General features: G+C 33.8%; 1 protein-coding gene across 1 annotated transcript in view; it reads right to left on the bottom strand.

The window, feature by feature from the left end:
- LOC129738122 (uncharacterized) overlaps positions 1-26,817 on the bottom strand; it is a 91,340-nt gene that overhangs the window by 25,987 nt on the left and 38,536 nt on the right. Inside the window, exon 2 of the mRNA XM_055729309.1 lies at positions 14,249-15,169. Coding sequence (XP_055585284.1) covers positions 14,249-15,131 — 883 coding nt within the window. The 5' untranslated portion in view covers positions 15,132-15,169. The remainder of the gene's footprint in view (positions 1-14,248; positions 15,170-26,817) is intronic.

The following is a 26,817-nucleotide window of genomic DNA, read 5'->3' as shown; positions in this document are numbered from 1 at the left end:
ATTGCGGTTCAAAGATTGCATTTTGCCGCATATTGTCGTCTAACACGTTATGAGTACATTTTACGCATTGCGTTTTAGACGACAATATGCGGCCAAAAAATACAATTTTCAACCGCAATAACTTTTTTTTTTGTAAAATAACCATAACTTCTAAAATTTTCAACCGTTTTGATAAATAACCACTTGAAATATTTTTTGAATTGACATCCATAATCCATAGAAAATCAGATATTTCAAATGTTACCATCGAGCCCTGAACTGTCGATAAAACAAAATTTCCTTTAAAAAATCATTTTTTATAATTTTTCTATTACAACTTTACTAATATTAGCAATACTGTTGATCATATGTAAAAATAAAGTTCAGAAAAATGTATCAAAATTAATGTTATGCAGTCCGAAATATTTGAATATACTGTTGAAAAACTGTTCTACTGAGAATTTTTTGAATTTCATTTTCGGATTCGGCGCCTGATTTCACATCAAAAGTGATCTTCAGCTTACTTAGTTCAAAAATGTTGTAAACTAGTGTTATTTTTGCACTTATACCCCTTTAGCTCTGAGGGCCTCATTTGGAATTTCCCTACATTACCCTAATTTTCATTGAATCTTTATGAATAATTCGGAATGTTAAGGCTAAACAGAGCTTCAAATTCGAAAGCTTGCAAAAATATGTAAATTTATAAAATCTATTTATTAGTTTCCATTCGTCATTCCAAACAGCTGTAGAAGTTCTTTCATAAAATGATGAATTCCATACTTCACACTCAGCGTTTTATTCTTTTGAATTTGAATTAATTCGTTACCCATTTTTTGACTTCTGAAGGAAGGCTCATTTTTACATCCAAGCACCCAGGTTGCCGAAAAAAAAAATCTGAATTTTTGCGATTTTTCTGTGATTTCGGCAACCTTGTCAAGCACATCGTGTTAGTGTCACGCTCTTTGAACAGAAGAAGGAACAAAAAAAAACCGCCTAAAATTTAAATTTTTCTGGATGGTTGTTTCTAATGCCCTGCCCATACGGTGATGGAAAAAAACTCGGCAAGGAAAACAAAGTTTTTCAAGTAAGATGTCTTTTGAAGTGAAACAGTTCCATGTCGAAAAGTTTGTTCGGGAAATCTTTTTTTTTTTAATTCACCAAACACACCCTGCATTTGGAAGAAGGAAGATCTCTTGTTTGGGGCTATCGGAATCGAAAATGTTTTGAAATTTCTTAGAGCGACCTACCAATCGGGCTTCAAAGTTGCAATATTACCGGCACTTGAGCAAACTCAACTGCTAAAACCCTTGTCTGGGGCAGTAAGACATCAGCACAGGTATTACACATTAGGTATCCTGTCAAAGTTCAAGTTGTAGATCACTCTCCAAGAGAGAGTAAAACAATGTCCAACTGCCGGAGTAGACTTTCGTTAAGCTCCTTCAGACGTCTTACTTATCTAAACTAAAAGTTTTGTTTTCTCGTTTCTGCCTTTTCGAATCCACCTGCCATCGTCATTTCCATCGGAAAAAGGATTAGGAAGAGAGATCCTTTTATTTGCCAGGTGGGGTGGCAGATTTCAGGGAGTAAAAACTTTTCCTGTTCCGATCTAGATGGGCGTGGGATGTGAGTACCAATTTTAATGTTCCAGACACTTGATACATACATATCTATATCGAAGAGCACTATTTTTAGCCGCACCACAACAGAATAAATTCACAAGACATCCGTTTTAGCGGTTCGAAGCTACTTCGAGAAGGCGTGCTTTGGAAGACAAGCACCTGACTTGTGTGTGATCGAAGTTTGCTGCTTCGCTTTTGAAAGGGTTCATATGAATAAAATAAAAAAAATCAACCCACTCAGACTAGCTAGAGTCAAAGTAGATTTCCTTAGAGTACCTGTCCTGCCTTTGTTTTCATCCATCTGTTCGGCGCGTCACTCAATGGACGGCTTTGCCGGTATCATTCAAGCTTCAAAGCACAAAAAAGGGGCAGCATCCTTAAAAGGTTGAGGGCTTTCTTCCCCATTCATCGTCGACGGATGGTTGGCGGTTTTGAAACAATGAGTGAGGAGTTACGCGCCATTGTCAATCGACCACTCTATTAACAAGCGTCAGACATTCTTCGAACATACATTTCCGTTTTTTGAGAAAAGAAGGCGAAAAAAACAGACAGCTCCAGTTAGCTGATATTTTGCGTGCTCTAAACAAGGCGTTGAGTTTCAGAATGTATTATGTATTATTATTATTATGTATGCTTATGTATTTCGAGTTTCTGAATTTCTGTATTTTTTCAGTTTTTTTAGGTTTTGATTCAAAATTTACATTCAGTTCCTGGATACAGATATCACTGATGCTGTTGCTAATCGCCATTGATCCATTATGCTCCAAGCATTCTAATCCTTGTCCGGATTCCAGCAGCTCATAAATCTCCGCACCTAATCATCTGTCAAATGGCTGTCAGTCAGTGTTCTACCCCAGGCAGCCGGGTTCAATCAAGAGGAGCGAGAGATAATTTTCCCGGATCCCGGATTTTCAATACGCCAGACAGCCGACGAGTAATCAGCCAACAAGACTTCCGGTTCAATTTTCATACCGGGACGACGACGCACATTTGTCTAACGAGACTGACGATTGTACAAATTACGGCTGAGAATTTCCAGAAGTAGAGCGATGAAAAAAAAAAACTCTCGGCGAAGCGATGAAAAACATTGAATTCCATCACATTCCAGGAATTGGTTCGAGTTTGGTGCTGGTACTGTTTTGAATTTACTTTTTCCTGTGTCAAACTCGTCCTGTCGTTCCTGTCCTGTCCCTGTCAAGTTAAGGAATGGAAAATCGCATTAAATTTCCTAATGGAAATGTGCCAGCGTTGAAATTTGTTTGAGTTTAAAATCTTCAACTTGTTCCGAAATGTCGGATTAACGCAAATAAAAAAAAATCAATTTAGGAAAGATAATTTAATTACACCAAAACATTCTTTCAGCGACTCTTTTGGGGATTCACAGCTTGAGAAGAAAAACTCGCTAGGAAATGGCCAAAAAATCTCATCTAACCGTGGGTGGAGCGGACTTGTTAAGCATCCTTTTCTTCCTCGTTTCCTCCATTGGAAATTGAATAAATTTTACGCGAAAAAGACGAACGGACGAGCGCCTTCTTTCCAGGAAAATGCATCTCGAATGATGCTACTGCATGCCGTTGATTGAAATTCGTGCTCCCTAATGGAATCGATTTACATTTTTGTCGCCTTGGGCTTTGGTTTCCCTTTCCTGGAAATAGGAAGGAAAGTGATTCAATCAAAGCGGAAATCGAAATGCATTTTAAGGTCAATGAATTTCTGTATGGATTCAACGCAGGTTTTAGTGGTGGAATAGAGTTGACGTTTATTCATTTCCGTCAGCCTAGACCTTAAACTACGCTCAATCACATTAGCGATAGCTGTTTATCACTCTCCACTTCTCACATTTTCTAATCGTAATCGGGAAAGTACTCATTTCTCAATGAGTAAAATGATACTTCTACCCGGAATATCTGGCAACACCGGACGGATTTTCTTCTGGAGCAGCATCCAAAAATCGAGATTATCAACAAGTTTTTTATTTACATTTTGTGTCTGAAATTTAAAATAAATTTCAATTGAAGCGTTAAAAATTTATGTTTGGAAATGACGTTTCCATGAAACAGAAATGGAGTTATTTTTCCAGTTACCTGAATCCTCACAATGACCATTTGTAATTGATTTTATGTGGTTAGCATAAATAGCAAATGGTTCATGGTTAATTTGCGGTCCCCGATTGAGCTATCAAGGGGGATCGATTGTTGGTAATCACAGGTCAGAACATGAACAATTTATCAACCGATAAAATCTGACTAAAATTGAGCCGGCTTTGTTTCATACTTATAACGGCAGCAAAAAAAAACAACTTATGGAATGAACTGAGTTGTTTAAAAATGTAATGCAAAAATTCAATTATGCCTCATTAAATATACAAACATTCAGTGCCACACAAATTGCGATAATAACAACACACGGGTCCTGCTGCTCTGTTTATAAATGTATTAAACATTACCGCAAAGTGGAAAATATCATACCCAAACCGCTCATTACCAGGAACCGGGGTATATCTGTTTTCATTCTCACCCAATTCCACCACTCGGGGACAGCAAAAGCGTCAACCAAATACATTCTCCGCTCTTCGGGGTTTAAGTTTTGGTTTTTCTCAAGGCAGCGCTCAGCACAGGTACGATTTGGGGGAATGTAGCAAAGTACGTATAAAATGCAACACCGAATGAAATTCGGCTGCCGAAAATCTGGCACCTTACATAAGCTTTGTTAAAAAGAAATGGAAGGAATAAAACGGGTACTAAAAAGAATGCATGTTTGTAGAGTTAGGAATGTGCACCAAATTCCCTCTGGAAATGTCTCCATGCACCCAATTTATTTGAAGAACAAATATTACACCAAGTCCATCTTTCGAATGGAAATTTCGATTTGCTATTCTATGTTTGCTTCATTTTCCTGAACTATTTTGGTAGGAGAGGTATTTGAAGTGAAAAAAAAACTCCACTGTTGAATCTCGTTTTTCTATGGCGACCGTTAATAATTTATTCGACCAGTTTTAACATATACACATTGTAATGAATACGGATATATGTACCTGAATAAAAAAATTAAATTAATAAAAGTGAGAAAAAACAATATTCTCAATCGGATCAAATAAATACGTTGTACCAAAACAGAATGAAAACATTTTAGTATGTGGAATCTTGGTGCTGTCAGCAGAGATGCCAACTGTTTTTCAAAAATATCTGGAAAATTTAGAAACAATGTCTGGAAAATTCTTGATAGCGAACTTTATAGGTGACGACCTTTTTATTGGTCAGCAGATTGCAATATTGCAGTGTAGGAAATAATACGCATCTCTTACTTGATAAAAATCATAAATCAAATACACTATAACACTATCAATACCTGAAACCATTGTAGTGGTGTCGGCAGTGATACGATCTATGCTTAACTTCATGTTTTACAACCATTTTTGTGGCGTTCCTCCCTTTTCAATTTCTTATTCGCATCATCACCAGCCATTTTGCAACGAAAATTTTTAATTTTGACTGTTTTGCCAGAAAGTTTATGTCGAAACTCAAAACTCTGGAAATGTCTGGAAGTCTGGAAACTTGAAAAAATGTCTGACAATAGTCCAAAAAGTCTGGAAGATCCAGACAAAATCTGGAAGGTTGACATCACTGGCTGTCAGTTTCGCAAAAAAGGGAACGGAAGCGAGAATGAGAACGACAGTAGAAAGAAAAAGAGAACACATAGCGTGTCATTTTGTTAACAAATCTTGGATAGAAAGGCCGCATTTTTTTATTTCGAAATCTGTTTGAAAATCAACACACATCCATTCTGTCTCTTCAGGTTGAAAAACTTGACTCTGAAGGATTTTTTCGGTACTGCGAAAAATTGTGTATGCAACTCGTTGTAAAACTCGATTTTTGCAACGCTCGACATTATCCAACTCGGCAAACTTCGTTGGAAAAAAAATGTACGATCCGTACTGAGAAAATCCACTTCTTGCAGCTTCAGGGTGGCCTCTCAAAATCGATTTTTGATTTCCCGCATTTTTCCCGTCTTTTTCCCGCATGGTCTCACGAAATTCCCGATTTTATAAAACAGAAAACCAAGTAAAATTCCGAATATTTTTGTGAATATTTATTTCTTCCAGTGGTATATGATCTTTCAATGATTTTTTTCGGTTATTTCTACCAATTAAACTACAAATCATTAGATTGATACACAGGGGTTTTTTTTTTAATTTTTAACCCTTTCCTTCCCGCGAGGTTTTTCAGATGCATAATTTAAGGCTATTTTTATGATCCATTTGATAAATTCGGGTTTAGAGGTGGATCATATATGCTCCATTGGGAAGATAAAAACACAAAGGGTGTAGATAAAATAACAAGATATTACAAAAAAAAACATGGAATTCCATCACCTAAATGATCACAAACTAAAACGATTCTATTTGGTATGTATGTATGTATCAATGTATGTATACCCATCCCTAGATAGTATATTTATAGAAATATTTGAAATTTTCATTTTTGTCTTGAACAATGGCTGTCATGACCTTTTGCGCCAGGAAAACAAAACATGCCGTTTTTTCGAAAAAATGACTAGCTAACTCTTGATGAAAAACTCTAAATTGAAGCAATCCTTACATTTGAAACAACCAGTTACGAAAAGAAACATCGGTTTAAAATGAAGAAAAAAGAGTTTATACACAAAAAAATGAAATTGTGTCTCCAAACCCTACCTGGGATGTAGGTGGGGAGGGCTACAGACTTGATGTTTACACATTTTTATCAATTTACTCTCCTTCATCCAATATAATTTAGCTATATTTAGCATTCGGATCATGAAAAGTTCGATAAAGTACTTGTTTGTTCTGGAATAAGTACCTATATATTTTTGTAAAATCGTGTGTTGCAACATAAATTACTCATAGTCATCGTTGAAAGATACCTTACTAATAGTACCATGAACTTCATTTCCTATTTTTGACGGTTCGTGCAATAAAGTAACGTCCTAAACCAAGAAAATAAAATTTGTTGAAAATTTCCTGAGAAATCAAAGGGAAAATCGACCGTCCCCACTTACCCCATAAAGCGGGATAAGTGAAGACACCAGAACAATATACGAGATAACTTTTCTTGCTTTGCGTCTATCAAGCTCATCTCTTCAGCGTTTGTAAACAACATGTTCTGCATCAAATTGAATGTTATTTTATCAAAACTAAACCACTGCTATTTTAATGGGTTTTTCAAGTTGAACTATATGAAAAACCGTCCACACTTACCCCAGTGGACCTTATATCAATTAAAATGTGTGTGATAATCGTTTATTCGCTGTATTTGTTTCTCAGATATTTTGAAGTATTTTAGTTTTTTCGTCCATCGAGCTTGCCTCTCTCTGAGCGTCAGATAACACCTTCAATTTTTTCGCTTCCGTTTTCCAATAGGTTTTTTTAGATTCTTGTCTATTTTTTGCTTTTAAGGACTCGACATACCTGGAGTGAGAATTGCGAGCATACTGCATTGACAATTTCGTTACCGTTATTCCCGCTGTTAAATGAAGCAAGTTGAAACTAGTCGAAACCGATTCAACTCGGCAGGAAGATTCGTTTCGACCTGTTAGAATTCATTGAAGTCAATTGGAAAGAGACTGGTGATCAACTGTCAATCCATTTTTACTTGTTTCGACCTATTTCGACTTAACTTCATTGAACAGACTTTTACTGAGCCAAAATTTCCCGGCTTTTCGAAAAAATTCCCGGCTTTTTCCCGCTTTTTTCCCGTTGGATTTCAAATCCCGTCTTTTTCCCGCTTTTCCCGTTTTTCCCGAATGGGTGGCCACCCTGCAACTTGTTGCATAAATAACTTTATTTTGCAACTCCGCACTAAAAAATTTTTTTTTCATTACGAAGTTTGGTTTTGAGAAAGCCTGCTTTTTCGATCGAGATTAACTACCTGTTTTGTAATCATGAAAAAAAATCTTGTACTCGAGGCCTTTCTATGCGAAATTCCTACAAAATTATTACAGAAAAAGTATGGATACACCCCTCTCGTTTTTCTGTCTCCCCACTGAAAAGAAAGGAGGAATCTAAAATTATTATTTCAATATAATTTCCTATGATAAATTTGGCCCCATTTGCTTAAAATGTTATAGAGTTATGTAAAAAATTGTATGAGAGCCCCCTTTTCCCAATTCATACCCCGCTGCACAGTGGTCCAAGAGGGCAAAAAGTGGAACTTTTTTCTTGGCGCATTTGTTTTAATCTAAGCTTTAAAGTGTCTTCAGAACCTTTGCCCTTTCAAATACGCTTCATAAGTTGAAATTCATGAAAGTCTACTATAAAAAAAATTAAAATTCAAACTGTTTTTTTTTTATTTCAAGAGATACAGCTTTATTTTGTTCTACAAAGTTGTAAAATACGGTTGAAAACATTAAAATTCTATCTCTGCTCGAAGCAGAATTATAGAGGTTTTATTTTGAGAGTTGTTTAAAAGTTTCTTTAAAGTAGTTTCCTGAACTTAACTATTGTCAGATAAGGATTTACAAGCATTTGTTGTTCTAAACTTTTGTTGAGACATTCAAACCACACGTTTTGCACAAGATTTTAACATTCTACGACGATTCCTAGCTAACTTACTGTAAGTTTAATTTTTATTTTTTATCAACTTCACGAGCGTTTATTGCAAAAACGTTCAAATGGATTTTCAAAACAAATAAATCACATTGAAGCTTGAACCAAGTACAACAAATTGGTGATAGCGCCATTTGTCTCCACGCGCTCTATTTAAATACAAGCGCAAGGAAAAAAATAAACTTTTTGCCCTTTTGTATTTTTTGATGGTCGAGCCTTCCAAAATTGCTAATAATGTACACTAAATACTTTCTATAGAGCTTCAGCAACTTCTAAAACCATCATAATGTATGAACCAGTTGCTTGGCTTGTTACAACTTTGTTTCGAAGACAGCAAACTATTTTATCCAATCTACAACGTGTCTGATTATAAAAAACTATTTTTTTCAAGGTATTTTTTTACTTTGACTGTAACTCCTGAGGGTGATGTAATAGGACTTTGAAATATTCGACAAATTTATGTATTTTGATCAGAAAACAACTGTGTCGAAGACATCAAAACCCTTATTTGAATAAAAGTTAGCATTTTATCTCGCTATCGGTGGACCCCTTGGCAAAAATTTTATACCAAAATATGCACCATAAAAAACTATTAAGTTTTGCTGAAGACATCAAGCGTCTACAAGTATCAAGATACAGTCCCATAAAAAATTAGGTAATTATCACCTGATTAATTCTCGGCATCATAAAAAAAACTGTGATGGCCGCCTTCCTTCTTCCTATTTGTTCACTGGGATCAGAGGAAGGTCTCAAAAAACCATAGGGTTTTTTTCCGTATCCAATTATTCTCCCATGCCAAATTCAGTTCCATTTGATCGATTATTTTTGCAGTTATGCAAAAAAAATTGTATGGGAACCCCCTCACCCCTTTCTGTTTTCCCAATGAAAGGTAGGAAGGGCTTCAAACAAATACCTTCGTATTTCAACGATTCCCTTAGCTTGATCAGTTATCGGGTATTTCAAAAATTGTTTGGGCCCCCTCCCCTCTTCCTATCCTTCCAATGAAAGTAGAGAGAGGCCTTAAACAATCATAGAACTTTTTTACCATATCCAAATACTCCCCCATTCCAATTTGGTTACATTTGTTAAAAAAGTTATCGAATTATGCAAAAAAAATTGTATTGAAGCCCCCCTCTCCCTTTCTTTTTTCCCACTGGAAAAAAAGAGAGTTATCGAATAATCATTGAAACATTTCTTTGTTGTTTGGGGGTACCACATATTCATAGAAATATTTTTCGTACCTCCCATGTCATATTTGAGACCATTTGCTTGAAAGGTTCTCAAGTAATGCAAACATTTCTCTTTTGTTTGGGAGACCCCCTCTTCTCTTCCAGTAGGAGGGAGGAGTCTCATACTATAACAGAAAACTTCCCCAGCCTCAGTCAAGAAGTTCGATTCGAGGCTCTGTTGAATACGGACGTGTTTCCATGAGCTGTGCTGGTTTATCATGTTGTTGGAGTTGGTTATCTAGTTGTCGTTAGAGTTTTGAAGTGAATCTAAAGAGACGAAGAAATCCAAACTGTTTGACAGTAAGCGTTTATTATAGCAAAAATATCGATGCACTTTTGTAAGTTAAGTTAGATCACACATCACACATTAAAAACACATTTTAGAATCCCTAAAGATGATATCATTCGATATCGAAACGTCGGTTTAAAAATAAATTTCGTTTGTTAAATACAAATTGGATTGCTTGCCGAAGTTCATTTTCAAAAACTGAAAAAAACAAAATTCTGATCCTTGACGTAGTTTTCGAGGTTTATGCATTAGATCTCAGTCAAAATTGTTATTCTTGGATAACCTTACTAAAACATTTAATTGAACTAGGAATTTAAAATTTTGAGTATAAAGTAGCAAACCTCGCTTGATTTTCCTGAATCCCTGGTAGTAAAGTGTGATATATACAACAAAAAGAAATAATAAACCCAGGCCCGTGCGAAGGGTTCGTTCATGGGGTGGTTTTCGAAATTCAAATGTTGCTGGAAATAACAATATCAAAAATGCACGATAAATATTGTTAATTCTTAAAACCATTTTTCAACTAATGAGCAACATACAAACTCAAAAATTTTAAATTTAACTGATTCGGTTCAAAAGTAACCAGAATCAAAATATCGAATCATTGATTTTTCCTTCTTCTGAGTAAATTATTGGTTTCAAAATAATTCTCAAGCAGTCTAGTTTTCAAATTTAAGATCAATATTTCCGACCACCAAGGAACGAACAAGAAGGAAAATTTAGAATACGAATCAAAACCAGAATTCAAATCTTCGAATATCAGAGTCAGTGCACAGAAATAGAATACCTAAAATATAATACCAGATTTGAACAAAAAATGTGAGTACTAACTCTAAAATAAATTTTAAAGCAGGTAAAAAATTAACCCTGATAAAATATTATTTAGATTTTTATAGTGATTTTATATTATCATCGGTTTTTATTTACATTTCTTTTCTTTATTTTCAATTGAAGAGTTGATTGAAATATTCCACGATAATATATAGGGGAGATGAGGGCATAACGAGCACCCGAGGCATAATGAGAACTACGCTTTTCTATGAAAGTGCGTATTTTCTTAAATAAATTTTCATGAGGATTTGTTTCGTACTTCCTATAGTATTAATTTTTCACAAAAAAAGGAATCTCCTTATCATCTTTACAGAGATATTTAAAAAAAACTAGCTTGGTTCTCAAGTTACGAAAATATTATAATTTTTGAGCACCACGAAATAAGCTCTTATGATCTTAAAATAACCTTGATCTATAATGTACGCACTGCAACATGATGTACACATTGTTTCTCAATTTTTACCATCAAAAAATTTTTGATTTTTCACTTTTATCAATTTTAAAACACGTTTTTACTTAAATTTGTTGACTGGGGGCATATAGAGCACCATATTATCGAGGCATAATGAGCATTTTCTGCCGTAGAATCTAGCAGCGAATTAAAATTGATTTATAGCGCCACACCTTGACTAGTTTTCATCCGACAATTTAGCCTATTGGTAAGGTGTCGGAGAGGTAATCAAAAGACTAGAGTTAGATTTCTGTTCGAGGTGATTTTTTTCCATTCACAATTCATGATCGATTTTTTTCTTGTTACATTATACGGCTAGTAGCATCATCCTCCGAACAAAGCACTTAATGTATGAGCGTGCGTGAATTGTTTGTATTCTACAAACAGACCTAGATTATTTTGTTATTGCTTTGTTTGATGAATCTACGACTCACCTGACTTCATCGAATTGAATTCGCTGCTAGATTCCCCGGCAAAAACGCACATCTTGCTCTGATTAATGGTGCTCATACTGCCTCAGGGGGGGTTCTCATTATGCCTCCATAGTGGCTGGTTTTCAGCTTTTGGCAAAATTTTTTAAAATGCATTTTTTAACGTTTTCATCTAGTTTTTCACGTTTCAGCCCGTTAGGGAATAGGCTTTTCAAGTGTCTGAACACGAAACAATAATGTAACCTCCATATTATAGCTATTTTCTATGGTTAAATAACCGTTTTCCTTAAGGTGGCCATTATGCCCCCATCTCCCCTAGTTACCAAAGGAAAAGGCTTATATAAAAATTTTATATATTTTCAATTAAACATGTTCAATTCATCATTGAAAGCTTCTAAAGACAAAGTATAGGTTGGGAATTTAATTTCTTGAGTAATTATAGGAAACTGATAAAAAAATAAGGAAAATAAAGTTTTGTCGTAGATAAACATTGAAAACACAAAGCAAAAATTAATTCAGTTAACACAATAACGCTTTTAAGTTGCTACTTTGAATCATTTTTCGGAATTTAAAGCTCTAAATATGTTTGCACTCTCAATTGAAATATTGGGCCATGGAAAGGACTTAAGAAACAAATATTGTTTGTCATATTAAAAATCTAAATTTATATGCTTCTAAAAAAACACAAGGATTCAGATATGAAAAACAAAGATAAACTTAAAAAAAAAAATCAAAAATTGTAATATTTACTAGCGCTATAAAATTCGGTAATTTATTTGAAAATTCAATCAGGTGGAAAAGATTTGATTTTATTATAGCAAAAGGATTTTTGTTAAAATAAAATCGTCTTACCATTTCGAAAAAATATGTGTTTAATTTAGTTGATAATTTGGAACAGTGTTTAGGAAACCTTTGCGTAAAATTGTATTGTATTTGTAAAATTTTGGCGTCTTGGACTCAAATCTTTTGTCAGATGTTGTCTATCACCTCTAGTTTGGCGATATGACATTAAGAAATTTAAAATTGGCTGTTATAATTTTCATATTTTTCCGTCTTCCGTTGAAGTTTAAAAATGAATCACATGTGAGTGAAATCAATCATTGTCAACTGATGAACCAATTAATCTACATGAAAAACAAAATCGATTCCAGTAGCAAAAAACCGGGTTTCGGCTAATCGCTAATTAGTCCGCTAACTTTTAGTTAGTGAACTCATTTTCTTGCTTAGTTATTCGTGAGCTATCGGATTAGAAAGTTTTGTTCATTATAAGTTCTGCTAACTGAAGAATGCAAAACTGATCAATGAGACGAATAAATAATAATTTCATCAAACCCTTGGATCAAAGTATCGTATTTATGCTTTCATTGAGTATTGTTAAGGGAAAAGATGAGAAATTAGTTTTGGACAGAACACAACATCTGCTTGATAAAATTTGCATTGATTGATGGAGAAAGTAAAATTTCATGAATGAGTGTTCTTTGCTGAAAATAATTCGAATAAGGTTTATGTTATCGATCGTTAGTGATGTTTAATATTCTATTTGTGGCTGTTTTTGCGTTCTTGGATTCCAAGCAAATATCTATTTTTCTGAAAACACCAATTACATTGGTCTTTCTCAAGGGTATCGTTATGAACAAAAATCATCATTTAAAAAATCATTAAGCTTCAAAATAAACGGTTTAACGTTTAAAACTATACATTTTGATACACGTAAAATATGCCTGATTATAATGCAACCAAAACATTAACTGAAATCGCCCGAATCAGGAAGATACAGTTGTTTGAAAACAGCAATATTTTCTTAGTTTTTTCAATATACATATCTTGTTTCAGTCTAAATAGTTTTTTTAGGTGTGTGTTTAATTTAGAGTGACTCAAAACTCTTTTGAACATACCTTGCATGTTTAAGCTCTGCCTGAAAAAATAACGTAAAAAAACTAAAAATTTTGATAAAAATTATTTTTAATTTTTGAACCTTTCTAACTTTTTATGGTTAGCTTCTACGATGTTGACGTCTGCACTTTTTACAACCTAAAAACTTGTTGAAGACATGACAGCTCTAAAATGAAAATTCCGAAAAATTATTTTTCTATCTCACTAGTAGGTGATTTAATCACTTTTATCAAAAGCTCATTTTGCAGAAATGTAGATATAATTTCCCGAAGACACTATAGGTCTAAAACGCTTCGTTTTGGCGTGAACAACTTTGATCACCTTTTTGTACTGTTTTCCCCTGTGTGCGACGGTTAATCAATTTCTTTAACTAAGAATTTTGCTTGGAAAAATCTCCATGGAGGTGCTGGGAGGGGAGGGGGGTTTGAAACTCCTAACCTTGCCCCCCCCCCTGTCAAACCGGCCTTGCCTGGACCCTCATGGGGCGGTAAGTCCCAAACCCCCTCCCTCTGTTCATACGGCCAAGTTTTAAAGTTTCCAGAAAAAAACATAAACTCTCATCCGTGGAACTCGAGAAAAAACCGGGAATTTGAAAATTAAAAATGGAGGATATGCATCAATAGCGCTTCAAAAGCATAAACCGCTTAAATACTAAAAGGGCGGCGCTTATTTGGATGCCATGTGTTACCGTAAGTTTTAATCCTATTTACGTCAGAATAAAGGCTAGGCACAATTTTCCGGTGTGTTTGGATAACGTACCGCTTTTGAGTCTACCCCTTTTCTGATACCTGATACCTCCAGATATTGTAAAATTTTACTTGAAAAAGATGTCTTTAAAAGTGAAACAAATCCGTCAAAATTTCCAATGTTTGAGCAACTAACTACATGAACAGTTCCAAATCTTCTATAAATAATACAAAAAAACTAAAAGTGAATCCCTTACTGCTGCTGCTGTTGGCCCACACCGAGCTCTTCCGGATGGTGGCTGTCCGGGTCGGTCCATTCGAGCCCGGATCATCGGCGTCGTTGAGCGATTCCACACTAACCGCAAGGGCATCGTCGGTGCCGCCTCTTGATTGCCGGTTAACTTTTCGCACCATCAGTACCGGCTGCTGTTGATGCAAATTGCGATTGACGACGTCTCTGGCACCGATGGTTGCTCCGTACGTTTTGGAAACATCCGGAGGTCCAGTGCTGCTGCTAGTGATCCGAAGTGATTGCACCCTTCGGATGGATTTTGAACCGGTACCCCCTGCCCCTTCTAGGAGCAGGGCGGCAGCTTTTGGGGGCATATTCTCCGGAACTTTGAAGTTAGCGCTGCCCGGTTTGGAATTGGGGGTGGCGTCCTTCGATTTGTGTTGACTAGAAAGGGAGGAATGGGATGAGGATTGCAGCCGCCTAAATTCGGCGTAGGTTTCCCGCAGCTTCAGCAACTTGGCTTTGACGTTCGCTTTGGCCGTTAGAGAGGAGTTGCTGCCGATGATGGGTTGTCCGTTGATGTTACTACTACTAATGTTTTGACCATTCTGATGATAATGCTGGCGATGCCGACCACTTCCGGGGGATCCCACCAGGTGGCTATACTTGCCGCCACCCCCGCTTCCGGAACTGACCGCAGCAGCCACCGGATGTTTGAGGCGTGTTTTCAAACTTCGCAACGACGTGAAGGACGATCTCATCGTGTGGCTGCGGCGAAATGGTTGCCCAAATGGTTGCGGTTGCTGCTGCCGGCCATTATCGGCACCGATTGCATCCAAAGCTGATGACGGCGAAGGTGGAGGCGAACTCGTCGTGGCCAGGATGCTTTCTAAGCGGCGATAATTCATGATGGATCCGCGTGTTTTTCGGGGGCTAGTGGCTAGGGCTAAAATCAGACAGATAGAGCTTACGGTTAAAATTGAAAACTTTATTCGGCTGGCCACCGAAATGTGTGAGTGTGTGTGAGAGAGAGCTTTTGATTGGACCAAATCGTAAATGCATTTTGCCTCCGGGGTTTCGAAAATGGAAAGGTCATTTTGGTGGTAAGCGGTTTTCGGCAGAAATCCCGAGATTATGTTTGTCGCCAATCGTTATTCGTGTTCCCATATGGTGGAGGTCATTATTTATTTGTATCATTGCATTGGGAGCAGCCGTTTTCGGGTCACCGCTCTTGATTTTTTTTTCAGATTTATGGGAGGGTTTAACCTAATCCTCCCTTTTACCGAAGGGGTTTATGAAAATCGTTGAAACTTTCTGTGAATGATGAAATTCTTCTTTCGTTCTTTGTAATTAAAAAAAAACATTTGATCAGTTTTGCGTTCATACGCGGTTGTAACAACAATTTTCAATTTTGTGTCACTTCCATAAAATACAAACAAATATGTATACAATACGTTGTATAAATGTATAAATATCGAAGCTGTAAATATAACCACAGGACTTCTAAGTTCAGATGCTAGAACTGATTGAAAGTAGAGTGTTCATCTCGTAAGTTCTTGGAATTCAACATATTTCGGAAATTCCTACATAAAACGATTGATTTCCCCGAGCGATTTAAATTGAGAAAATGGGTCAAATTCATCAAGAAAATTGATTGTTCTTACTTGATATATGGATACGACTTAAATTTTTTCAAGCAACCTTTTAAATCAAAGACTCAACTTTTTTTTAAATACTTTTTTGCGGACCGCTCCTGGAGTAAAAACAATAAATAATTTACTTATTTTCAATGAGCAACAACTTAAGCAAAATTTGGAGCGTGTCACAAAAAGGCAGAGCCAGTTTTGAAAATTGGATGCAGTTCGCGGGCCGCAGATTGCTCATACGAAATCACCTCACCAATGGAAATCGGATAGGATATTTCGGGGGAATATGCACCTGCTAAGGAAAATGACCAAGTATGCGGAATGCATAAGCGGAACACCCGAATACATTGCGACATGTGCTTCATATTGCTATCTTCTACTAATATTCTGTCACTAAAATTACTTTTTATTGTAAAAATATTAACATATTCGATTTTTTACAAACGCTTTTCACAGTAACCTTCGAAATCATTAGATGTTAAACGCCCCAGTGTAGGCAAATGATGCTCCAAAAAATTGGATCAAAACGACTCAAAACCAACACAATGTTCAGAGCGTGCATTTCTCAATAAGAAGATATTTTTTTACGAAATTTTTAACTTTATTTTGAACTGTGTCGGTTTCAACCAAATTTTTATGCTGCTTTTTGGGACACATTTAGTGAACCGATTCGGTTTTCAGTGCACGTTTTTTACTCAAACCCGATTGAAAGTTGTAATTTTTATGCATTCTATGATACTTTAGGGCTAAGCAAAGAAGAAGATCGATATACCATTTCGATAATCGGTTTGTATTCATGGAAAAATGCACTTCAAAATTGGGAATAAAACATCGGATATTTAAAATTTAATAAATCTTCAGTTTAACATAAGGCAAAAATTTACTGTAGTTTTCCATCAATTGATAATTCCAAAATATACTTTGAACAACCAATAAAATCAATATTGAGGATGTTTTATGCAATCATCTTGGCATAAAAGCCTAGTTTATTTGATCACTTTCTACAAACTAAGTGATGGATAGTCACCACAAAATTTAATTGACCGTGTTTTCTTAAATATCTGATAATCATTTTTATTAAAATTATAAGGTACTGATTTTAAGAACACATTTGTGTAAGGAGAATTTCATTTTTGTAATTATTGTTATTATTGTCATTTTTGTAATTTTTGTAATTTTTGTCATTTTTGTCATTTTTGTCATTCCTGTCATTTTTGTCATTTCTGTCAATTCTGTCATTTCTGTCATTTTTGTCATTTTTGTCATTTTTGTCATTTTTGTCATTTTTGTCATTTTTGTCATTTTTGTTATTTTTGTCATTTTTGTCATTTTTGTCATTTTTGTCATTTTTGTCATTTTTGTAATTTTTGTTTTTTTTTATCATTTTTGTCATTTTTGTCGTTTTTGTCATTTTTGTCATTCGTATTATTATTGTCATTTTTGTTATTTTTGTTATTTTGATCATTTTGTCATTTGTATCATTTATGTCATTCATTTTTGACATTTTTGTAGTTTTTGTATTTTTTGTAATTTTTGTAATTTTTGTCATTTTTGTTTTTTTTTTGTAATTTTTGTATTTTTTGTAATTTTTGTAATTTTTGTCATTTTGTCATTTTTGTAATTTTTGTCTTTGTTGTCATTGTTGACAAACTTTGCAAATCTTTAAAATTTATCAAAAAATAGTCGAAGGCGATTCTGTTGTAAAAAATTTCTATTTACCTTTGCCTCCAAAACGATTTTTTGAGCCAGTTTTATAAAAATAAAAAATAAAAAAGATTTTTTGGAAGCCTAAAATACAATTTGAAATCTATCGATGAGTTTCGATGATGGAAAAAATATTTTTTCTTAATTTTTGTTGAGTAATTTCTGGGTTTTAACAAAATTTTCCCGGAGAAAAAAAACTGCCAAAATCGAATTTGCTAAAGTGATTTTTGAGTGTAAAAAAAATTTCATTTTTGATTTGTGAAAGCCAAAAAATTGTGAGTTTAGGTGCTTTGAGAGACAAATCCGAATACACTGTAATTTTTCACAGGTCTGTTTTTTGGGCCGAACTAAAAATTTATTTGCTGGGCTTTCGAAAATCGAAATAACTCTTTTCGCTGCCACCCTTGTACAAATAAGCAAAAGTAGGTTTAGACAAAGCGAGATATCGAAATTCGATGATGAAATAGTTCACATATCACCCCAATGAACCTGTACTTTTGAAGTTTCAAAAAGAATCTTTTATTCGATCAGAGTCAACATCAATCGAAACTAATCTTAAGATCAAATTTAACGATAAAAATCAATTTTAAAATATTCGAATTAAAAAATTTCAGTTTTCAAATTTTACCTTCTCCTAAAATAATTCAAGTATTAGAAATCAAATACAGCCAAGTCCGGCGTAAGTTGAAAGTTTTACGAATAATATTCTTGGTTTGGTGACAGAATTTTTGCTATTATATTTTTGCTTGACCAATGCATGTATGAAAAACGGTGAAGATTTCGATTTTTTGTACTTTATTGTTTCTTTACATTCATAGTTATGTGCTTGAAATAGAAATTTTACAAAAATAAGTCCAAAACCTTTAGATATTGTTGTCTTAATCTATATTATACAGTCTAATAATAAACGGAAATCAACAATTAATTTAAAAATCATTCTAACTTTTGTGTATTTTCATAGATTTTACCATCAGTGAAAGTATAAAGTTGCAAAAAATGAAAGACAGAGATTAAAATTTTGAGATCCAAATATGATTTAATTTTTTGATGTTCTTGAATGCTCGGTTAAAACTTTACATTTCAATTTGAAAAATTGAAAATGATCACGGTCTGGCCAAACCGAACCGAACGCCTTAGCCCTTTAAGAGCCCCTGAAACTTCAGGCAAAAAAATGCAAAGTCGAAATCTACGCTGTTTGAACCAGGTGTATAGTTTATAATCTAAAAATTCATTTTGGTTGATCATACCTGCTTGAATTTTATTTTAATTCTGTTTTTTTTAAATCAATTTTCTCAATTGATCTCACCGATGACTGAACAAAAAGGTTTAGAAAAAAAAACGATAGAAATATGAAATTTCGACCACATTTTTTATCTGAAGATTGCATGTTTTACCAGTAAAGGATTTTCATTTAAAATAAATTTTAAAATAAGTATTCGAAGGGAATGTTTTTATCCAAAAAAACAAAGTTTATTATAAAACAAAATCTTGAAGATGAACTGAACTGAAATATTTCATCAAATTTGTGTATCTAAACATTTTTTTTATTGCAGAAGCGAGAAATTTTACTAAGTATTTATATCACTCAAAATGCCAAAATCTTAGCTTATTTCTGATTCTGAACCTGAGCTTCCTATTTGAATACGATTTCTGAATCTTAATCCTAAATTTTTAGCTTTAAATCGCAATCTGTATACTAATCCTCTATCAAATATCATTAATGTAACTCTTAATTTTTTTTTATCATTTTCATTATCATTTCGGCTTTTGGGTCAAAAAAAAAAGAATATCGAATCTGAGTTTGCATATAAAAATCATCATTATATGTTTTAAATTTTTCCTAAAATTTTTAGGTGAATTTTGAATGTGGGTCATGACATGAGCTAATTTCAGTATGAGAAGCAGAATCAATTTGAACCAGGATAATAAAACGGCTATTAATATTAAACCTTGTTTCAATAATGAACCAAATTGAAAATCAAGAATTCTAAACTGGATACAGAATTCAAATTCTGGACACATAAAGTGCTAAATCCGAAATGTGTTAAATCTCATTAAATATTTGCTATTTGGAAAGAAAATTTTATTTAAATGTGAGAAAATGTTGAAAAACTGAAGCTGGGATTAGATTAGGAGAAGCCTTTGTCTTGCCTTTTCTCCTGTCTTCTTTCATGTCTTCTATCTTCTGTATTATTTCTGTTCTCTGTTTTACACCCGTCGTCTGACTCTTGTCTTCTGTCTTCTGGAATTAAGTCCTTTTTTAAATTGAAGGAAAGTTCAAATTTACTTTCAATATAGAGCCGAAATTTTGAAGCAACATAACCTTAATTATTCTGAGTTTACAGGGTCGATATATTTTAGACAAACACCATTGAAAGTAACAAAATTGGCATTAAGTACTCAACAATGACAAAAATTATAAAAAAATCATGAAATTCAAAATCAAATTCAAACTATCGCCGAAAAATGACAAAAAACGTAATAAACGAAAGAAAAAGAAAAAGAGCGAAATATGTTTTAAAAATGAAAAAAAAATTGAAAAAAATAGAAAATGTCAAAATAAAAAAAATGTAAAAGGCGTCAATGACAATAAAAACTGTTAATCGGTAAACAGGATATCCTTTCTGTTTTAATAAATACACCCTCAACATCGATTTTCTTTATCCTCATGCTGATTCTTTCACCCAATTGGACGCAAGATGGGATTCAAAGTGAACTGTTTTCCACTTGTACCAGTGCATGTAACTTGTAGTAGAATTGCTAAGTAATACACCCCCAACATCGATTTTTCTCAAACAAAAAACCACATTAAAATCCTTTTAAGACACGATAATATTCGTTCGGTGGGCAGCATAGATGGCAACATTTACGACACTAGGTTGGAGCTGCCAGCACAGTGCACTTTCATAAGCCAATGGTCACCGGATCAAATCAGCGTTCGGGCATTAATGTTTTTTTTTCATTTCGCCGAAAGTTTGAACACCGCTTTAAAAACCAGTGCTCTTTCTTACAGTAGACAAAACAGTCTTTTCCCGTGAATCTTTGATGTATGTTTAGTCTTCTTTTATGTTGGAAAAAAAATAACAAAAAAACCTTCATAAAAAGGTCGAGTACGAGAAGCACTGCAAGTGCTGCAGGAACAAGATCAATCCTCAATTGACCCAATAAACTAAGGTAGTGAATATAACTCCCAGGGATGGATGCTGATGCTCGTCTTCGTCACCAGAACAACAAAGAATGGCGTTGGTTCGTGCTGAAGAAAAGCCGGAGGAAAAATCAATCTGCATTCACCGGTACCAGTTCGTTAGTCAATATGGTTGTTTTCTTTTGCTCTTTGCTCCTCCCAAATGGGCCAATTGGCTTGAACCTACTTCACGGGGAGGTTGTGGAACGTGAAAGAGGCAGACAACAATGCACTCGTTTGTAAGCCACTCATCGAAGTGGATGAAGCAATTTGTAACAACACCGGGGATGCAGAGAATGTGCAAGAAAGTCTCAGATTATTGGGAATGCAAAGTATTGCCAGCTTTCGAAGTCTGCTGGATGAGGACTCGACGCTTCAGGAACCATTTTTGTTCCGGAGGTCTATGGTTGTTTTTGTTCCGGAAAATTCCTGCTGACAGAAACCGGGGGGTGTTTGTGATCGTGTGGGTGTTTCTGTTATGGTTGTCTACCAATAATTGTGTGTTTTCTCCCTATTTCAGAAAAGGAAAGAAAAAAATATTTTTTTTTTTCCCGGGCGCTGATAATCTGAACCGGTTTGATTCGGTCAATGCCTAAGCAACACTCAAGGAATGGACTTACAGCTAAAAATCGCATTCAGACATTTTGTGTCAATAAGTGGTATGAATAAGAAAATAGCAATTGCTCAGATAGCTTATACTTAGCTCGAACTTCAAAATTTGATCAAATATTAAATTCAGCTAGAAATAATAACAACACCAAAAATACAATGAAATAAGAAAATTGATTTCTACTATTTTCCAACTAAAGATTATCACATGAACTCGAAGTAATAATAAATTTTACTGATACGATTTAAAATAAATCTGAATCAAATTTTAAAATCGATGCTTTTTCCATAAGTCATTAAATAACTATTCTAAATGATGTTTCTTATTCTGAACTGAAAATTAGCTGAAAAATAAATTTAAAGCATTCTTGATTTCAAAATCAATATTTCCGGAGCATCAGAAAAAGAATACGAATTAAAATGTCTTATGAAACCAGAATTTAAAGTTTCGGACATAAGAATCAGTGCACAGTGCACAGTTTGAAGTTCACAATAATAACTTTTAATATTTGTGTGTTTAATTTATCATTAAAAGATTATATTGATTGATCAATAAAAAATTAATAAAAATTAAAATAAGGAATTCCAAGTTTCCTTGTAAATATTGAAAGCACAAAGAAGTGCTATTTTTTTAAACGAACACAAATACATAGGATGGATCTTAGTAAAAAAATCATGTTTCTTTATAGAGATCTTCTATCCTTAACCTCAAGCGTACACCTTTCGAAGTTATGATGGCTAGAATCTGACAAATTTTGAAACCACCAGACCACAGAAAGTGTACTATGTATGTCATGACCGGGATTCAATCTCATGAACCTTGGCGTGGATGATTTGAACTCTAACCACTACGCCAAAGCCACTGACATTTTGGCGTTGGCATTTAGTTAACTTAGCCCAATAAAATTAATTTTTTTAAGTGGCTAATTCAAATCGACTTTTTTAACGAACACATACACATATTGGATATCAATGAAACTTTACAAAAATTAATTTAAAAATCATGATTTTTTTTGTAATTTTTTTATTTGAAACGGCTTATATGTTTTCAAAATTGTCGACCAAAAATCCGGGCGATAATCAGGCAAATCGAATAAATCCAGGCTTTTACAATAATATTCGGGCAACCGGGCCAGACCAGACTTTTTAAATTTTATTAAATATCCGGTAGAACCCGGATAAAACTGGGCAATCTGGCAACCTTATTTTAGGAAAAGGTATTTTTCGAACGTGTAATCAATGTCTATCGCAGCTTATACAATGATCGATTTAGAAGAAGAAGAATTAAAATAATAAAAAAATGAGTAAAACGTACCATGTATTTCTTACTAAAAATTAAGATTTATAGGATTTCAAGAACATTATGAAAACACATAATTTAAATTACTAAAACATGCTTATTTAAAAAAAAAATGCAAAAATCCAAATAATAGGACCATAAAATTTCGTGAATTTATTGAAACATTAATACCAAATATGTAGACGAAAAATATAAGTTTTCAAACGTTTGAGATTAAAGAAATCAAAATTATTGTTTAAAACTTAATTATAAAATTCAATTGATAATTCCAGAGAACAGAATTTTTGGTGTCTATTTTTTAATGAATGATGTAAATGAATTTTGAGTCTTAATCTCGAATCTTTTGTCGATATTTTGTCTATCACCTCTATTTTTGTTGATATAGAATTTATAATTTTAAAAATTAATTAGCTTTCGATGAAATCAATTATCGAAAACTGACGAAAAAAAAACTTACATTACTGATTTTTTTATGATCCTTTTAATTGAAAAATAATGTTTAGCTTACATATTATAATAACAGAAATACAGGGATCTTAAAAGTAAAACTCTACATTTTGTCATTACAAATTTTTCTGAAATTACCCAAAAAGATTAAAAAAGGTCATTTGACCAATTCGTTGAAGAGGCAAAACGTCTTTGGCAAAACGTCGTTGTCTTTTACTATAAAAAAATTCTAAAATTCAATTCGGTTCAAATTTTGTTTTAAAAATTTGTCAAAATTTGTATTTTACAGAATGAGGAGAAGTAAACAAGAAGAAAAAGTTTATAACTTTTTTTGCTGATGTCGAAATTACTCGCGGTCTTCGGGAAATTTGATCACTTTTAAATAAACCTTTTTTTATCGACTTTTGTAATGTTTTACAGTTTTTCAAAAAATGCTTAAATTTATTAAATTATTATTTCCTATTTTCAAAAGTAACTTCAAAAAACGAAACCTGATAGAAAAAAAAACTTTTTAAATATTCTGATTCAGGACAACCAAGTTAATCAAAAATGCTCAAAAATTCATCGCACCTTGAAAAAATGTGATTTTGGTTGCCTTGTATAATTTCAACCCTCTTTTGAATGTTAAGTTGAGCATTTAGAAGAACAAGAATCACAAAATAAAATTGGGGCCAATATTTGTTTTCTGAAAAATATTTCATTCAGCATAAAATTTAAATATGAATGATTTATAAAAAAACAAAGTGGTAAGCTATAAAGTAAAGGACATTAAGTTTCAGATTTTGTTTTGCTCATTCTGATGACTATCGTGAGCAGTAAAAGCCTGTCACATGGCTTTTATGAATTCTTCGAAAAATCATGTTAGATTTGTTAGGATTGGACGCAAAAACAAAGATTTATTGTCAATATTTCCTCCATAACACAGAATAGAACGAAAAGCCGATTATGATGACTGAAAATGAAAGCTGCAACATCAAAATCAACATGTTTTGTTTTTTTTTTTCATTCTGGATATGGATATATGATTTTTGAATGTTATTTGAATAACTACTTCTGAAATCATAGTACTGTGTACTAACTAAGGTTGTCGAAATAAAAATTCTGTGTTTTTGCGAAATAAAATTCTGACTTTCTGTTATTTTACCCAGAAATTTTGTAAAGAAAAACCATGAAGAAAGGAGTCATTTTCACATATCGCTTAAGAAAAACTAACTAACATTGCCATTCTCAGCATGATTTTTCAAAAGTTAGAAACCCAAAATTTATGTTGACATAAAGTTTATAATTTTGGAAATACGTAAAAAAAAAAGTGAAATCTGTGAATATTTCCAAAATTCTGTGTTCTGTGACACAGATTCTGCGATGAAAATTTGCTCAAAATTTTGTGAAATTACATTTTTTTCTGTGAATTCGGTAATCTTGCTATGAACTGGTTGATGAATTATGGGTTTAGATTACTAGTTTCTTAGTTTTGGTTTTATTTCTGTTCTAAAATTAATGTCAAATCCAGATAATAAGTCTGAACTTAGGATCTCAAGCTCAGTCATATTTTTTTTCAATTTGAAATTTAATTTGGAGTCCAATTTCAAAATTTGATATATCGAACTTATTCCAGATTTTTTTTTAAAAATTCATTTGAATTTGCAGTCCAACTTCTGAATGCATGATTAAAATCTTAACACAGAGAACTTTCTAGTTTTCGACATTTTTATTTCTGAGTTCTGATTCAAACCTGTATTCGGAATCTAAGTTTCAAATATCATACTGAATTTTTTATCAAATTTTTCTATATCAATTCTGAATCCAAAATTTGGATTTCGAACAATTTTGGCTTTTATTTCTTACATTCGGTGGAAAAGCGAACAATGAAGAAACAGGGATAAACTTTCCACATTTCGTTTTTTCATCAAAGAAATACAATTAACATCTATGTCAAATGTTTCATGAAAGTTTATTCTTGATCAACTTTAACTTTTTCTAAACGTAGGATTAACACAGAAAAAGTTATTTGCACTGCTTGAGTTTTTTCCCGGTTTTCCCAGTGCTATTTTTAATTCCCGTTTGTTCAGTCTTCCCAAATTTTTCGGTTTCCTGTTCACCCTGCTACACAGCAAAAAAATATTAAATTTACATGAAACCTAATTCCCAATACGATGCAAAATTCGGAAACAGAAGTTCAAATTAATCCTAAATTCACATGCAAAAACATACAAATTCAAAGACATTGCGATGGATTTATATTTGAGTGTTGTAGAACTGAGTTTCATGACTCGCGATGTAAAATTATTAGTTCGTAACAAAAAATTCACATCGTGGCGATGTAACCTAACTCTTCGCGCGTCCACACAGTGTTGAACAAACAACCGTAAACATAGTAGTTTTTCTTTATTCTCGTTAAATCGACAGATAATTTGAGTTCAATACTAGTGAAAAACGTGGAGACACACGCTTAGCACCTGAGCTTGCCTAAATTTAAAAAACTTTCGAGTGTTTTTTCCTATTCTACGGTTTTAAGCCCAAATTTAAAGCAACATCCTAAAAAAAACCAAAATGGCGTCGAAATTCCGAGATTCACTGTTTAGTAATCACCACAATCTAAATGGACGTAAGTATTAGCTGATGAAATCTTTAGTCAGGGAATCAGAGATAAAAATTTGAAGATCATGACTCAACGAAACCAATCAAATTGAACGATCACTTGCAGAGCTGTTTTTCGAGTTCTCAATTCAAATTTTCAAAAATGGAACATAATAAGAATGGATAACTTGCTCGAGCTCAAAATTAGTGAAAAAAGCAGTTTTGGAACTAGAATAGTGACAGCGTTACCAGAAATAAAAAGCTTGTTCCAGCCACCTTCAACATGGTAAGTGTTCTAATGAATCCCTTTTTCGTCAATTAGATAATTATTTCATCTCTTTTTATAGCATTGACATCAATAGAATACTTTCCGTGATTAAAAATTAAGATTGTGGAATGCAATTTAAACAGAAACTGGTTTTATCGAAAATATCAGCATCAACTACGGTAAGTTCGGGTTACATAGCTTGTATACAGATTAAATAATTGACAAAAAGCTTATTCAGAAAAAAAAACAGTCCGGGAGCAAATGATGAAAAAAAACAATTTCCTTTTTCCGAGTTTATTTCGATTTGAAAAGACTTGAGGACATACCTGAATGAAAAATCAGTAGATAAGTGGTAGTTGGATGTTGTGAAGGTCTGTCCAATGTCCTTGGGGTAACAGGCATGTCTGGGAAAGAAGATCTGCGCACTTCACCTTAACATACGCTGGCCGCCGTGACTTGCCGGCACAACACACTGTCGCATATTAAGAACCAGTAACACATATGTGGATGGAGTTAATGCAGCCAAAACCGATTATTTGCACACATTTCTTCTTTTTTCTCTTCAAAACAGGTTGCATAAACGACGAAATGCAGCTCAAATCCAAACACAAAGAAATCATGCGTGAAATCCAAAATCTCCGCCGGCAGCAGGAGTCAGAACAGGTTGCCTCCGAATGTCCGGCCCTCATGAGTGAACTGCGAGCCCTAAGGCAACGGAAGGACGAACTGGAAGGTTATCTAGTGGCTCTTCAGGACTCTCGGCGGCAGCTCATGGGCCAACTCGAATGTCTGATGCGGATGCTAAAAAATCACCAAACTTAAACCCTAGCTCCACACTCAATTCTAGTCCTAGGTCCGG

Source organism: Uranotaenia lowii, chromosome 1 (assembly GCF_029784155.1).
Source record: "Uranotaenia lowii strain MFRU-FL chromosome 1, ASM2978415v1, whole genome shotgun sequence".
In the NCBI taxonomy this organism is placed as follows: domain Eukaryota; kingdom Metazoa; phylum Arthropoda; class Insecta; order Diptera; family Culicidae; genus Uranotaenia; species Uranotaenia lowii.
Note: the sequence above shows the minus strand (reverse complement) of the source record. Positions and strands in the feature narration are given on the sequence as shown.